At 39.8% G+C, this 16,569-nt stretch overlaps 1 protein-coding gene across 1 annotated transcript in view; it reads right to left on the reverse strand.

Annotated features, from left to right (window-relative positions):
* BTBD1 (BTB domain containing 1) overlaps nucleotides 1-16,569 on the reverse strand; it is a 58,145-nt gene that overhangs the window by 3,740 nt on the left and 37,836 nt on the right. The window contains exons 5-6 of the mRNA XM_053593327.1: nucleotides 14,142-14,334; nucleotides 3,800-3,887 (exon numbers count right to left, since the gene is read on the reverse strand). Of these exons, the coding sequence (XP_053449302.1) occupies nucleotides 3,800-3,887; nucleotides 14,142-14,334 (281 nt within the window). The remainder of the gene's footprint in view (nucleotides 1-3,799; nucleotides 3,888-14,141; nucleotides 14,335-16,569) is intronic.

A 16,569-nucleotide genomic window follows, 5' to 3' on the forward strand; every position in this document is an offset into this window, starting at 1 on the left:
AAAATGCCAAAGCATTAAACAACTAGAACATGGAATCATTATTAGCATACGAATATACTGTATATTTTACATCTGCTTTTGGCCATTGCTAATAATCCACTTATAGATTTGTTGTCTTTAATACTGCTGTCCCATGGGGATATTACAGAAGATGGAATACAAGAGTACTTAGATGATGTAACTGTTACAGTCCTAAAAGTCTGTCACCTTTCCCTAATGGTCCACAGAGAGTGGTAGTGTAAGTGGGTTGTCTACTGCTCTTGCAATCTTCTAACCCAACATGTCTTTTTGCTACCATATGTTTATAAAACAGGATTTTGGCACTTTCATTTAATACTGTGAATCAAACCAAGGCAATTATAAATGTGTAAGAGAAAGGCTGAGCCAGGGACCATACCTGTTGGTACCTGGTCTTGAGAGAAATTTCCCACAGGACTGAGCCTTTACTACAGAGTTAAAGCAAAGGTTGTAAACTGGTAAACTATCAGTATTTAGCTTTAGACTTCTGTTTTTGAGACAGTCTCACTATGTCTTACCTCAGCTTCCCAAGTAGCTAAGACTACAGGCATCCACCACATTGCAGCTACTACTAGGAGCTAAGTGGTGGTTGTCCCTTTAAATACTCTACATCCCCCACAACTTCCTCCCTCCCCAGTCTCTCCTACACAGCCTGCTTTCTCTATTTAAAATTACCCATCCAGGCCTGGGTGGGCACTGGGGTTTACCATCTTTTAACTCAGAGTGCTGCAGTGGATCTGGGGCAGGCATGATACTAGCTACTGGGGGAAGAAAATAAAGAAAACTTGTTTTTATTTATCTTGCTCATACTGTTTGTAATTTATCTTTTTTTTTTTTTTTTTTTTTTTGAGACAGAGCCTCAAGCTATCGCCCTGGGTAGAGTGGCTGTGGCATCACAGCTCACAGCAACCTCCAACTCCTGGGCTCAAGCGATTCTCCCAACCTCCCAAGCAGCTGGGACCACAGGCGCCCGCCAATCTTTTGGTTGCAGCTGTCACTGTTGTCCAGCGGGTCCAGGCTGGATTCGAACCCGTCAGCTCAGATGTATGTGGCTGGCGCCCCAGCTGCTTGAGCCACAGGCTCTGGTGTCCTATGTGACACATGGCATAAGGAAGAGAGGAGCTCCATAGTCAAAAGGGTGGCAGTGGGGCCCTCGGTCCTCCCCAGCCTGGGGTTATCTAGACTGGTTAAGTGCCTTCTAGTGAAGAAGATCTCAACAATACTTTATAAAGCATACAAAGTGCAATGTGAACGATTATGAAAATCATTTATACCCTTCAGAGGTTTACTGAGGTTTTTCTGCACCTGAAAAATATAGAAATAAAATATTCTAAAATTATAAACTCTAAATATTCTAAAGATTTAAAAATCTTTCAAATAAATAATTTCAGTGGGTTGAAAACATTTATTAAAAATTATTAAAAATTTTACTTTCTAGGCTCGGCTCCCATAGCTCAGTGGTTAGGGCGCTGGGCACATGCACCTGGGCTGGTGCATGCTAAGCAACCACGACAACAATTACAAGAAAACAGCCAGGTGTTGTGGTGGGTGCCTGTAGTTCCAGCTACCGGGAGACTGAGGCAAGAGAATCACTTAAGCCCAAGAGTTAGAGGTTGCTGTGAGCTATGATACCATGGCACTCTACCCAGGGCGACAAAATGAGACACTGTCTCAAAAAAACCCCGAACAAACAAAAAAAAAAACCAAGAAAAAAATTTCACTTTCTAATGGGTTTATGAGAACAAATTGACATGAGTGATGTACGTTTATCAGCTGAATTTCACTATAAACCTTAGTGGACAGGATTAGAAAATGAGGATAATGATTTCATTATCACAGTGAATAATGCAATTCTTCCATCTAGAGCATGGTATCACCTATGTGCTGCAGTGAGGTATCTTTTCCAGCTATCATTGAACTAGATGTTTAACCATTACATCACAAAATATAAAACCAGTATTTTGAAAATTAACCATGCAATGTGATCACAAAGTCTACCCTGGCTGGAGTGCAATAGCCTTGTCATATGTCACTGCAACCTGAATTCAACTCCCAGGCTCAAACAATCCTCTTGCCTCAGCCTCCTGAGTAGCTGAGACTACAGTGGCACATGCCAACACACCTGGCTAATTTTTTATTTTGTAGAGATGGGGTCTCCTTCTTGCTCAGGCTGGTCCTGATCCTCTTGCCTTGGCCTCCCAGGACTAGAATTACAGGTGTGAGCCATTGGGCCAGGCCTTGCCAAAGTTTTTATTATTAAAAATAACATTAACAGGTGGTGCCTGTGGCTCAGTGAGTAGGGCGCCGGCTCATATACCGAGGGTGGCGAGTTCAAACCCAGCCCCGGCTGAACTGCAACCAAAAAATAGCTGGGCGTTGTGGCGGGTGCCTGTAGTCCCAGCTGCTCGGAAGGCTGAGGCAGGAGAATCGTGGAAGCCCAAGAGCTAGAGGTTGCTGTGAGTCCTGTGACATCATGGCACTCTACTAAAGATGGTAAAGTGAGACTCTGTCTCTACAAAAAAAAATAATAAAATAAAATAAAAAATAAATAAAAATAACATTAACAACATTTTGGAGAAAGTAGTTTTTTTCTGTTGTTAAACAAAAATTTGAAACACTGTTTACTTTTCTCTTTTCATGTTTTAATTTATATACAAAATATACATATAGTATTGTAGATATAGTTTGCAAATAAAAATACCCATATGGATGTTTTCGAAACTAATTTTACTATCTGAGACCAGTGAGAGTGAGACTCTACAAATAATAGAAAAATTAGCCAGGTGCTGTGGCAGGCACCTGAAGTCCTAGCTTCAGGAGGCTAAGGCAGGAGGATCTCTTAAGCCTAGGAGTTTGAGTCTGTGATGACACTGAGGCAGTCTAGCCTGATGACAAAGCAAGACTACATCTCAAAACAAAGAAAAAAATTTTACTATAATTGAGGTATACAATCAAAAGTACAGAGAACAGGCTGGGTGTGGTGGCTCACACCTGTAATCCTAGCACTCTGGGAGGCTGAGGCAGGTGGACGGCCCTGAGCTCACAGGTTTGAGACCAGCCTGAGCCAGAGTGAGACCCCATCTCTACAAAAAACAAACAAACAACAACAAAAAAATAAAACAGTCGGGCAATGTGGCCGGCGCCTATAGTCGTAGCTACTTAGGAGGCTGAGGCAAGAGAATGGCTTCAGTCCAAGAGTTGGGGGTTGCTGTGAGCTATGATGTCACAGCACTCTACTGAGGGCCACAAAGTGGGACTCTGTCTCAATAAAAATAAATAAATGGGGAAAAAAAGGAAAATGAAAAAAAAAAAATCCTTGGAAAAAAAATAGTACAGACAGCACTGTTTCATTAATAAGGAAGGGAAGGAGAAAGGTCCTAGTGCACTATCTGGAAGAAATGAGGCAAAGCAGACCTTAGAACAAGACAGTCACAGGGTATTCAGTTAGAAGAAATGAGACTGTTTCAAGGTCCTCTAGTGCAAAGTACCATGGAAAAAGCACAAGGGAGCTTTAAGATTGTTCACAGCAGGAAGTACTAATATAAGGGATTCCTGGACAAAAGGTAGTTCACTGTATGCTGATGCATTTCTGAAGTACCCCAATTTTCTGAAACTAGATTTTTTTAGATCAACTAAAACCAGAACTTTCTTGGTTTACAATGCTACCAACCGTCCTTCTAATGCTTTTTACATTGAAACTTGGATTTCTGTCAAAACAGTCTTATTATAAAATTATGTTTGTTATAATTCAAGATGATATACAGCAGGGGAAAAAGTATACCTGTATATTCACTTGGTAATCTGTGGGACCATGAATAGATCCATATAAGCCAAATCCGACTATGGAGATTCTTCTATTAACTGTGAACCTGAAAGAAAAAAGCCAAAAATAAAGTAACATAAATAATTCTGTAAATCTTCATATTCAGAAGTTTTATAATTTTTAATGTGTTATCGGGAATATCCAGTTTTGCTTTAAAAAACTGTCAGAAATTAGATATCCTTGGAAATGTTTTTGCTGACTTCGAAGAAGCTTTTTTTCTACAGTAAATTCAAATTTAAAAGGAACTTAAATTTGTTTTCTGCACTGTAAAAGGAATCTGTCTGACCTAAATACCCACCTTTGTAATGATAACTTTAGTACAGTACTAGTCCCAATCTGTTAGTACATCCCCTTCAGCAGGACTGAAGCCTAGCATCCCAGACACGACAATCTGTCAGGTCAACCAATGTTCACTTACAGAGGGCCTGTCACGTTACGACACTGGGCCTGGCACTGGAGAAATAAAGTCAACAGGGCCCAGTTTCTACCTCTGTTGGAGTAGAATAAATCATTTTACAAAACCCTAATTTTCCTCAGGATAAATTCCTAGAAGTAGAATTGCTGTTGAAAATGAAGGAAATGGACTGTTGTAACAGAAAATACTGGGGGTGAAGGATTGAGACATGCCCTAATTTACACAAGTGACTCAACTGAGGATTCCATCAAAACAACTAGCTAGTACAATTTGGTCATAATAGGTAAGAAATATTGACCCATCTTACTCCATTTTGTAAATATATGAAAACTGACAATACTGATGAAACTACAAGTCTATACAATCTGAGATAATCTGTGATATCAAACATTGAGTAATTCTCAAGAAATTCAGCAGTAACTTCAACTATGATTAATACTACTAGCATGCCACCACCACTTAATGGGCACTTCCGAATGTGCCAAGCACGAAGCGTTAGTTCTTCACTGAATTTTTACCTTTAATTATCATAGTGATCCTATGTACTAGGTAATAGTATCATTTTTGTTTCTGAAGTTTTTGTAGTTAAATTGAATTTTAGAGAAATTAACTTGTCCAGGTCAAAAGTGTGCCACATGGCAGGTGGGGTTCTCGCGCCACTCTGTGAGCTGTTGAAAAGACTTTCTGCCTTCCTTGCCTCGTTTTACCCTCTGTAACAGTTTGTAGGTCTCTTGTGGCACTTGCCACACTTTGCCTTCTCATTCAGTTTATCTAATAGACATGGCTGAGCATGCTATGTGTTGGGCGACCAGGACAGGGAAAGTGGAGTGGGAAGGGTCCAGGAGGCAACCCAAAGACAACATCTACATTGAGTCTTTGAAGAACTGCAGAAAGAGGGTTTATGTAAGGGAAGGATGGTTCTGGATGGAGGAGATTGCACAGATAAGCTTTGGCGGTCAGAAATGGCAAAAGGGGTGTAGGGAACAATAGGCAGACAAGACGGGCAACATAATTTGTGGGGTCTAGTACTAAATGGAAATGCAGAATCCCTTGTTAAAGAAGCATTGCAACCGGCCATAGTGGCTCACACCGGTAATCCTAGCACTTTGGGAGGCTAAAGCAGGAGGATCACTTTAGGCCAAGAGTTTGAGACCAGCTTGGATCACCTTAAACAACACAGTGAGACCCTGTCTCTACAAAAATTAGCCAGAGCCGGGTGCGGTGGCTCATGCCTGTAATCCTAGCACTCTGGGAGGTCTAGGTGGGTGGATTTCCTGAGTTTAGGAGTTGGAGACCAGCCTGAGCAAGAGCAAGACCCTTACCTCTTAAAATAGCCTGGTGTTGTGGTAGGCACCTATAGTCCCAGCTATTTGGGAGGCTAAGGTGAGAGGATTGTTTGAACCCAAGAGTTTCAGGTTGCTGTGAGCTATGATGTCATGACACTCTACTAAGGGCCACAAAGTGAGACTCTGTCTCAAAAAGAAAAAATAAATTAGCCAGGTATGGCAATGCATACCTGGGCAAGAGAGGGAGATCTTGTCTAAAAAAAAAAAGTGTGCCACACAACTCCAGTCTATTTGGATCAAAAGCCATGGTTGTTTTTTTTGAGACAGAGTCTCACTATGTTGCCGTTAGTAGATTGCTGTGGCGTCACAGTTCACAGCAACCTCAAACTCTTGGGCTTAAGGATTCTCTTGCCTCAGTCTCCTAAGTAGCTGGGACTACAGGTGCCCACCACAACGCTCAGCTATTTTTTTTTTTTTTTTTTTTGAGACAGGGCCTCAAGCTGCTCAGGGTAGTGCTGTGGCATCACAGCTCACAGCAACCTCCAACTCCTGGGCTCAAGTGAGTCTCCTGCCTCCGCCTCCCAAGTAGCTGGGACTACAGGTGCCCGTCACAACGCCTGGCTATTTGTTTGTTAGTTTTTTTTTTGGTTGTAGCTGTCATTGCTGTTTGGTGGGCCAGGGCTGGATTCAAACCTGCCAGCTCTGGTGTATGTGGCTGGTGACCTAGCCGCTGAGCTACAGGCGCCGAGCCCATGTGTTTTTGTTTTATTTTTGAGATAAAGTCTCACTCTGTTGCCCTGGGTAAAGTGCCATGGCCTTAATAGCTCACAGCAATCTCAAACTCCTGGGCTCAAGAGATTCTCTTTCCTCAGCATCCCAAGTAGCTGGGATTATAGGTACCCATTGCCCAGCTACTTTTTCTATTTTTAGTAGAGAGGGGTCTCACTTTTGCGCAGGCTGGTCTCGAACTCCTGAGCTCAAGTAATCCACCCGTCTTGGCCTCCCAAAATAGTAGGATTATAGGTTGAGACACCTCGTCCAGACAAAAGCCAGGCTTTTAACAACCATGGTAACCCTTTTTCAGTTTTCTATGAATATATCTGTATTATTTTAAAAATCATATACATATTTTTGTAACCTCTTTTTCATGTAAAATGGTAAAAAATTGCTACTAATTCACTATATTTAACTAATTCCTTGTTGGATAATCTAGGTTATTTGCAGTTCTTATTATTATATTAATGCCATAATGAATCTTATGGCTACATCACTTTATAAAACCCTAAATTTCCTCAGGATAAATTCCTAGAAGTGGAATTGCTGTTGAAAATGAAAGGCACGGTCTTAAGGCTTTAGATAAACACTGTCAAACTGCTTTCTGGATGGTAACACTTGACACCACATAAGGTAGAAAGATCATTTTCTCTCTTCTCAACGATAAGAATTTTTTTCTTTTTGTAGAGACAGAGTCTCACTGTACTGCCCTCGGGTAGAGTGCCGTGGCGTCACACGGCTCACAGCAACCTCTAACTCTTGGGCTTACGCGATTCTCTTGCCTCAGCCTCCCGAGCAGCTGGGACTACAGGCGCCCGCCACAACGCCCGGCTATCAACCATAAAAATTTTAACTTCCTCTTTGTTTTGAGAAACTGATGATTGACACATTCCATTTATATTTCTGTTTACTAATGATGTAAAATATTTGCTCATATCTTACTGCCACTGGATTTCCTCTTTAATTAAATACCCACTCATGTTCTTTTCTCGTTTTTTTTCTACTGATAGATTGATGAGCCTTTTTAACACACATTTGAAAGAGCATGTTAAATTTAAATTATAGTAATTTATGCTTTGTTGCTAATATCCATTATAAAAAGTTCCTCATATGTCATTTATCTTTTAACTTTTTTTTCCTTTTTTTGAGACAGAATCTTACTTTTTGTTGCCCTCAATAGAATGCTATGGCATCATAGCAACCTCTAACTCTTAGGCTTAAGTGATTCTCTTGTCTCAGCCTCCCAAGTAGCTGGGACTACAAGCGCATGCCACAGCTCCTGGCTATTTTTTGCTGCAGTTGTCATTGTTGTTAAACTGGCCTGGGCTGGGTTCGAACCTGCCAGCCTCGGTGTATGTGGCTGGTGCAGTAGCAACCACTGTGCTACGGGTGCCAAGCCATTTATCTTTTAACTTTATCGTGTACTTCAAAGTTTTAAATTATCTTTCCAATTTTAGTATATATGTTGCTGAAGTGAGCACAAAGTTTTAAATTATCTTGTGGTCAAAATTCTGATCTATTTATTTCCCCTTAATCCTTCCTTCACCTTTATCATTTTCTAAATGTTCATTTATTTTAGGTTGATTTCCACACAACACTGTAGTCTATTCCATACAACACTACCTTCTTATAGCGTTTCAATATTTTTGTTTGATCTGTACCAATTGTTTAAAAAGAGAAACACTCTTCGAAACTAACTTTAAAATAATGTTGCCAAGCCACCCCCCACCAAAACTATGTGACTTCTGAAAGGAATTGATTTAACATATGTAAATTAATTTGGAAGACACTACCCTTATTGAAGTTCTCCAGTTCTTCATAAAGGTCATATACTATACTATACATTTCTTTTTTTTTTTTTTTGTAGAGACAGTTTCACTTTATTGCCCTCGGTAGAGTGCCGTGGCGTCACACAGCTCACAGCAACCTCCAACTCCTGGGCTTAGGCGATTCTTCTGCCTCAGCCTCCCGAGTAGCTGGGACTACAGGCGCCCGCCACAATGCCCGGCTATTTTTTTGTTGCAGTTTGGCCAGGGCCGGGTTTGAACCCGCCACCTTCGGTATATGGGGCCGGCGTCCTGCTCACTGAGCCACAGGTGCCGCCCTACTATACATTTCTTACTGAGTTTAATTCTACTACTTTTATGTTATTTGTTACTACCCTGTTTCCACGAAAATAAGACAGTGTCTTATTTTAAGGTGTGCTCCCAAAGATGCGCTAGGTCTTATTTTCAGGGGACATCTTATCTTTCCTGTAAGTAGGTCTTATTTTCGGAGGATATCTTATTTTCGGGGAAATAGGGTATTGTGAATGGGATTATTCACAATACTATAGTAATTTTCAGTATGTATTACAAAAATATAGCAATATAATACTACAAATGTTATTCAAGTTAGAAATGGGTATTTATACATAAAATTTTTTTAATGTGGTAAAACATATGTAAAATTACCATTTAATCAATTTTAAATATATAGTTCAATGGGTTAGGGCACTGGCCACATACACTGAGGCTGATGGGTTCAAACCTGGTCTGCACCTGCTAAACAACAATGACAACTTCAACAACAACAACAAAAATAGCTGGGCGTTGTGGTGGGTGCCTGTAGTCTCAGCTACTTGGGAGGCTGAGGCAAGAGAATAGCTTAAGCCCAAGAGTTTGAGGTTGCTGTGAGCTCTGAAACAGAGGGTAACATAAAGAAACTGTCTCAAAAAAAAAAAAAAAAAAAAAAAAAAAAGGACATTCATATCATTAGTGTATGTGCTGCCGAAGTGAGCACAAAGTTTTGAATTATCTGTACAACTGTCAACCACTATGTATCTCTATAACTGAATTTTTTGATAACATAAAAGAATACCAATGGTTTTTAAACATATATTTTATAAGTGGCCACTTATGGTTCTAATAGTTTTTTAGCTGATACTGAGGTTATTTTTAGGTGGGCTAGTTGTTCTCAAAAGAAGGTCTTCCCTGAAAGAGGCATGCTTTGTGTTAACAAAGGTTTAGAGGCAGTGTTGGCAAGGAGTCAAGGATACTAGATTGCCTATGATGTAGGCCTATCTAACCTTTTTTTAAAATTCTCTGCCTTAGGGTGGCGCCTGTAGCTCAAGGAGTAGGGCGCCGGTCCCATATGCCAGAGGTGGCGGGTTCAAACCCAGCCCTGGCCAAAAAAAAAAAAAAACCACAAAAATTCTCTGCCTTAAATTGGAAGAATAAGAGTTGCCTTGGGCCACACATTAAATAAACAAACACTGCTGATTAGCAGAAAAAAAAAGAACAACAGAAAAGGTCCACACATATTTTTCGTGATATCCATACCACAGATAAGAAACTAAAAGTCTTCACAAGGGCGGCCCCTGTGGCTCAGTGAGTAGGGCGCTGGCCCCATATACTGAGGTTGGCGGGTTCAAACCTGGTCCTGGCCAAACTGCAACAAAAAAATAGCCAGGCGTTGTGGCAGGCGCCTGTAGTCCCAGCTGCTTGGGGGGCTGAGGCAAGAGAATCGCCAAAGAAGCCCAAGAGCTGGAGATTGCTGTGAGCTGTGACGCCATAGCCCTCTACTGAGGACAACAAAATGAGACTCTGTCTCTATAAAAAATAAAAAAAAGTCCTCACAAAATTAGCCTGTGGAAGCCCTAAGGCTTCCCAGTGCATAGAATAGTCACCCATAACAAAGAATCTGTCAACTTTTAAGTATCTTGCCCGAATTCATATATATGAAAAATCTCTTTATAACTACAAGCCTTGAACCTAATTCCATTTTATTCAGAAACCTAAGATTATTTAGTGCAATTTTAATATTCACTAACTTATACAAGAAGCAACTACTACATAAGCAGAAGAAATACAGAAGTTTTATCATTTGTGGTAGTTATATTCTATAACATAGAATTAGCAAAATACTAAACCATTGCTCCCAGGGAGAATATATGAAAGCAAACAAACCTCTTTCACATAAACTATAATCTTAAATCCTAAAACCAACTCATCCTAATATATTCTATTTTCTGTATTTTATAAAAGAGAAAACAGAGTTCAGAAGTGTTAAGTTACTTTCCTAAGGTTTCCCCACTAACAGATGCCAGAGCTAGGAATCCAGTCTTGTCCAGCCCACCCAGAAACAGGAGTTTCTTGCACTACACTGCACTGTCCCCCTCACCTCGCCCACCTCTGTAGGAGGGCTGGAATGGGAAAGCATTTTGTTCAACTGCAGGTGGGAATATGCTGGTCTGACAACGTAAGTCTTTTGCTGAAAATGCCTAAGAAAGCACCCCCTGTGTTGATTTGGGGGTTTACAAATAAATGTCAGCGCGTAGGCAAGTTCACAAATGCAAACACCATGAGGAAGACCAACTATACATACTGTTTTATCTGCAACCTTTAAAGTAAATGACATGACTTACTGCTGACAATATTTAAGATATTAATATAATTTACCTGTACCCTACAAGTACAACTGTCTCATCTTGCTGATGAATATATGCCCTGCATCTGACTATGCAGTTTCTTTTCTGCAGCTATCATGCTCAAGGTCTATTTTTTTTTTGTTAATGAGACAGGGTTCTCTCTGTCACCCAGGCTGAAATGCAGTACCATGATCATAGCTCCCCACAACCTCAAATTTCTGAGCTCAAGTCTCCTGTCTCAGCTTCCTAAGTATACCACCATCTCTGCCTAATTTTTAAATTTGTTTTAAGGGACAGAGTCTTGCTATGTTGGTCAGAGTGGTCTTGAACTCCTGGCCTTAAGCAATCCTCCTGTTGCAGCTTCCCAAAATTCTTGGATTATAGGTGTGAGCCACTACATTCAGCCCAAAGTCTACATTTTGAACTGAACTACTATTGGTACATTTATTTCTTTATATTACAGCTAGGCCATTAAGAAAGTACATGTGGGCTTGGTGCCGGTAGCTCAGTGAGTAGGGCACTGGCCACATACACTGAAGCTGGTGGGTTTGAGCCAGGCCTGGGCCTGCTAAATGACAATGACAACTGCAACCAAAAAACAGTCAGGTGTTGTGGCAGGCGCCTTGTAGCCCCAGCTACTTGGGAAGCTGAGGCAAGAGAATCACTTAAGCCCAGAGTTTGAGGTTGCTGTGAGCTGTGATGCCACAGAAGTCTACTGAGGGCGACACAGTGAGACTCTGTCTCAAAAAAAAAAAAAAAAAGAATATATATACATACACACACACACATGCACGCACGCGTGCGAAGTGTATTATCTATCCATTGCATTTCAAGTTAGTAAAATGGAAATCACAAAATATTTATTATAAAAAAGGGAGAAGCAGGTTTGATTGAGTTGTGAACTATCAAAGTACATTATGTCATGAACAAATAATGACAAGGCCTCTTCCTTCCCCCTACTCCAGTCGCTAATTTCTTTGTCCTTTATAACTATGTTGATCAGAATTATAACACTCCTGAAGAAAAGCAAAGGTGGCAGGCATCCCTATCTTTTTTTTTTTTTTTGTAGAGACAGAGTCTCACTGTACTGCCGTTGGGTAGAGTGCCATGACATCACATGGCTCACAGCAACCTGTAACTCTTGGGCTTACACAGTCTCTTGCCTCAGCCTCCCGAGCAGCTGGGACTACAGGCGCCCGCCACAACACCTGGCTATTTTTTTGTTGCAGTTTGGCCGGGGCTGGGTTTGAACCGGCGCCGCCCCAGGCATCCCTATCTTGAGATTAAAGAAGTATTCTTCTAGACTTAATCTATTAACAGTTATACCTGGAATGAAGGTGAAATTTTATCAAAAGCCTTTTTGAGATCTATTAAAATCAAATCTTTTTTTCCTTTGATCTAGACTGTGATGAATTATGTATTAATACATTTTTCCCAAATTAAGCCATTCTTTCAATCTTCAAATAAACTCCATTTGCTCATACAGTATTATTCTTCTAAGGTACATGTAGATTCTACATGGCAATATTTTGTATAGAATTTCTTCTTCTACATTTTAAGTGAGGTTGATCTAGAATACTTTTTGTCTTGTCAGATTCCTACATAAGGGTTATGCTTCCTTCATTAATTAACCAAGAAGTATCTTCTTTTAATGCTCAAGGAAACTATCTGTTCCTTGAAGATTTGATAAAACTCACCTGTAAAAACCACCTTGTGAAGGGATAGTTCTTTGATAACTTTTAATTCCTTCCATGGTAATTGGTCTATTCAGGCTTTCTTCTTCAGTCAATTTTGATAATTTATATTTGCCTATAAAATGATCCATTCCATCAAGATGTTCAATTTATTAACACAGAGTAAACCCAGAATTAAAATAAAAATCTCAGCATATGATTATATTCCCATGTTTATTTCTAAATGTAATTATTTACCTTTGCCAAAGGTTTACTGATTTTATTGGTCTTTTTATCTTTTTGATACAGAGTCTTACTAAGTCACTCTTGGTAGAGGGCCGTGGCGTCACAGCTCACAGCAACCTCAAACTCTTGGGCTTAAAGCTGAAAACTAAGCCTCAGCCTCCCAAGTAGCTAGGACTACAGGCGCCCATCATGACCCCTGGCTACTTTTTTCTTTTTTTTAATTGTAGTTGTCATTGTTGTTTGGCAGGCCCAGGCTGGGTTTAAACCAGCCAGCTCTGGTATGTGGCTGGTGCCCTAGCTGCTGAGCTACAGGCGCCAAGCCTTTATTGGTCTTTTTAAGGGACCAGCTTATGGATTTATCAATTCTATTTTTAATTCATTAATTTCTACATTTACCTCTTTCTCTTTTCTTCTCATTCTTTTCCTACTAATTTCCTAGCTACTCAGGTTCAATGCCTAAATCATTTATTTCTATTCTATTTACCGAAATTAGCTAATTATTACTTTTCTTTGTATGTAACTTTTGCCCTCATCCTGTAAGTTTTTATATATACTATTCTTATTGTGAATAATTATTCAATATTTTACAAATGCATTTTTAATTTTCATTTGAACCCAAGATTTGTAATAATCTTTTGCCCAACCAGAGATCTAATATTAACAACTTGTTCTTTATTTCTAGGTTTTTTTTCCCCTTTGGAGACAGTTTCATTATGTCGCCCTTGGTAGAGTGCCATGGCATCACTGCTCACAGCAACCTCAAACTCTTGGGCTTAAGCAGTTCTCTTGCCTCTGCCTCCCAATAGCTGGGACTACAGGCACCCGCCACAACACCCAGCTGTTTTTTTGTTACTGTTGTCATTGTGGTTTAGCAGGCCCTGGCCGGGTTCCAACTCACCAGCCTTCGTGCATGTGACTGGTGCCCTAACCACTGAATAACAGGCACCAAGACTTTATTTCTAGTTTTATACTAAAATGGTATTAAATAATTGAAATCCAAAAGGCATGTTTTATGAAAACTGGTACCAGTTCTATTTTGACAGTTAGTTAACCTATAGAAACACAGTAAAGATAAATTTCTCAACAGAATTATATGCATGCATTTTTGAAGATTTAAAATTTTTTCTTCATTCAAAGCTTTTACACTGAGATTATTTCCTATGCAACAGCTATACAAAGAAACAGTTGACACTAAACATAGTGAGAATAAATTTATTTAAATTTTAGCCCTAAGCCTATGAAAATAGTGTTTGATTAACTAAGGTCTAGAACTCAGCTCACCAGTAGTGAGTGACCCAAGCAGAATTTGCGAAAGATAAGACCTTTTTACTTTGATTCTTCCCTGGATGCCACAGTGACCTGACTCGTATATTAACTTTAAAAATTTATTAAACACAGTATAAAATAAAATGTTGGTCAATCACCACAATATGAGGATAAAGGCCAAATGCTCACTGCTACCCCCATTCCATCTCCAAGTCCAAAACGCGACAGATACCTGATTCGGTCACTTGTCCCACTGTACCCCCAGCGGCTCTCTACTTGCTGGAACCTGTTAATACAACATTCCTTTCCTCTTAGGCAGCACCTCGGTCGGTCAATGTATTCAACTCGGGGTTTAGGATTTACAGTAAAATGAAGAAAGAGATTCACAACTTCACGATCTGACAAAATTCCAGACTGAGCAGGACCTGTACAAATAAAAATACAAACCTCAATGAAAGAAATTTGAATTCCTGACTTTGTTATACTCCACTTAAAAAAGGTGAATTCAAATCTAGAAGATTTTCTAGAAGAAAAAACCTTAGCACTTAGTATTTATAATTTAGAATATATTTAAAGTTTTGATAAATCTATTTGAGATTAACCTAACAGAATATTAAGGGTTAAAATAATTAATAGGCCAAAGCCTAGCTGATACTCTGAGATTAACAGAAATACCTCTGGAATTTTCTATCTATCCTGAGTACCCCAGTACCCAGACTTATTTTCTTCTTTTTTTGAGACAGAGTGTCACTATGTCACCCTCAGTAGAGTGCTGTGGCATCACAGCTCACAGCAACCTCAAACTGTTAGGCTTAAGCGATTCTCTTGCCTCAGCCTCCCAAGTAGCTGGGACTACAGGTGTCTGCCACAAGGCCCAGAAATTTCGGATTGCAGTTGTCGTTGTTATTTAGCAGGTCTGGGCCAAGTTTGAACCTGCCAGCCTCGGTGTATGTGGCCAGCGTCCTACTCACTGAGCTACAGGCAACAAGCCTATCCCAGACTTTTGTTAACCAGAAAGAAGAGACTCATTTCCTCTGATGGGGAAATTCCCATGACACCAGCCAGAGCTATTGTTACCCCTTATTCATTCTCCCACTTGTCTGAGGCTATAATCTGAACAATGGAATACATTTAGAGGTGGAAACTGATAAGGGACAGTGCTTTATTTCTGGGGTTTGTAGGAAGTTAGCAGAGGGCAGGAGGTAAGGTTGGAAGAGCTCTGAAAGCAGCATACCATATATGCTTGCAGTTTTCCATTCACTGTTTCTAAGAAGAGAAAAATTCTTACATATAAGAATTTACGGTACACAAGTTTATATAAATTCAAACATACTAGTAAAAATGCCTTAAGTTTATCCAAGAATAAATACAGTTCTTCACAGAAGATGCCAGGAGAGCCCTTCTATAGCCAGTAAAAGCAATTTAAATAAGAGACTGCAGAACATTGAAGAGAATGAAACGATATGATACCAAAAGAGAAATGAGAACACAAACTCATGAAACTTCCTCAAAATGAGGAGGACTAAGACAAGGATTAAATTGTTTAAGTGCCTGTAGCCCAGTGGATAGGGCGCCAGCCACACACACCAAGGCTGGCGGTTCTGAACCTGCCCCAGGCCTGCTGAACAACAATGACAACTGCAACAACAACAACAACAACAACAACAAAATAACCAGGCGTTGTGGGGACACCTATAGTCCCAGCTACTTAGGAGGCAAGAGAATCACTTAAGCCCATGACGCCATGACACTCTACTCAGGGCGACAGCTTGAGACTCCGTCTCAAAAAAATAAAAAAATAAAATAAAAATAAAAATAAAAATAAAAGTTTACAGTAATTAAAATGGATAAAAAGCAGAGAACAACTTATAGGTATCCAGTGGTCCTGAAGAACTGACAATAAAGTAGGATAACATATATGCATAATAGGATAGTACAATGCCTAGGCATAATAACAGAAAATTTCCTTAGTTGAAAAAAGTCTCCAGATAATGAAAAACATTTTTAGATATGTACCCATGTCCACACCTTAAAAAGCAAAACAAGATACACTCTTAACAGACAGATCAATCAAAATAAATCAGATAAAAAGAAAGATACATCTAGGCAAACCATCATTAAACCGCTAAAAAAAAAGACCAAAGATAATGTGAAATCTTAAAAAACATCAAAAAGAAAAAGGCTACATTACTTTCAAAGAAATAATAATTAGACTTTTCAACAGGAAAAAAATAAATAGAAGCTAACAAGAATAAAATTACATTCAAAAGGATGAAAATGCCAACCTGGAGTTCTCTACCCAGAAAAATATTTTTGAAAAATTAAGGCAAGCCAAATGCCATGGCACACACCTATAGTCCCAGCTACTCTGGAAACTCAGGTGGGAGGACTGCTTGAGCCCAGGAGTGCCAGGCTGTGGTACCCCATCAGTGTACCTGTGAACAGCTACTACACTCTAGCCTGGGCAAAATGAGGGCTGATAAAGACGTATTAGACAAAAAGAAAAAAAGGGTTGAGAAAAGTATCATGTCTGGCGGGTGGCACCTGTGGTTCAAAGGAGTAGTGTGCTGGCCCCACATACTGGAGGTGGCGGGTTCAAACCTGGCCCTGGCCAAAAACTGCACAAAAAGAAAAAAAAAAATCATGTCTGTTCTAAAAGA

Source organism: Nycticebus coucang, chromosome 6, assembly GCF_027406575.1.
Source record: "Nycticebus coucang isolate mNycCou1 chromosome 6, mNycCou1.pri, whole genome shotgun sequence".
Classification (NCBI taxonomy): domain Eukaryota; kingdom Metazoa; phylum Chordata; class Mammalia; order Primates; family Lorisidae; genus Nycticebus; species Nycticebus coucang.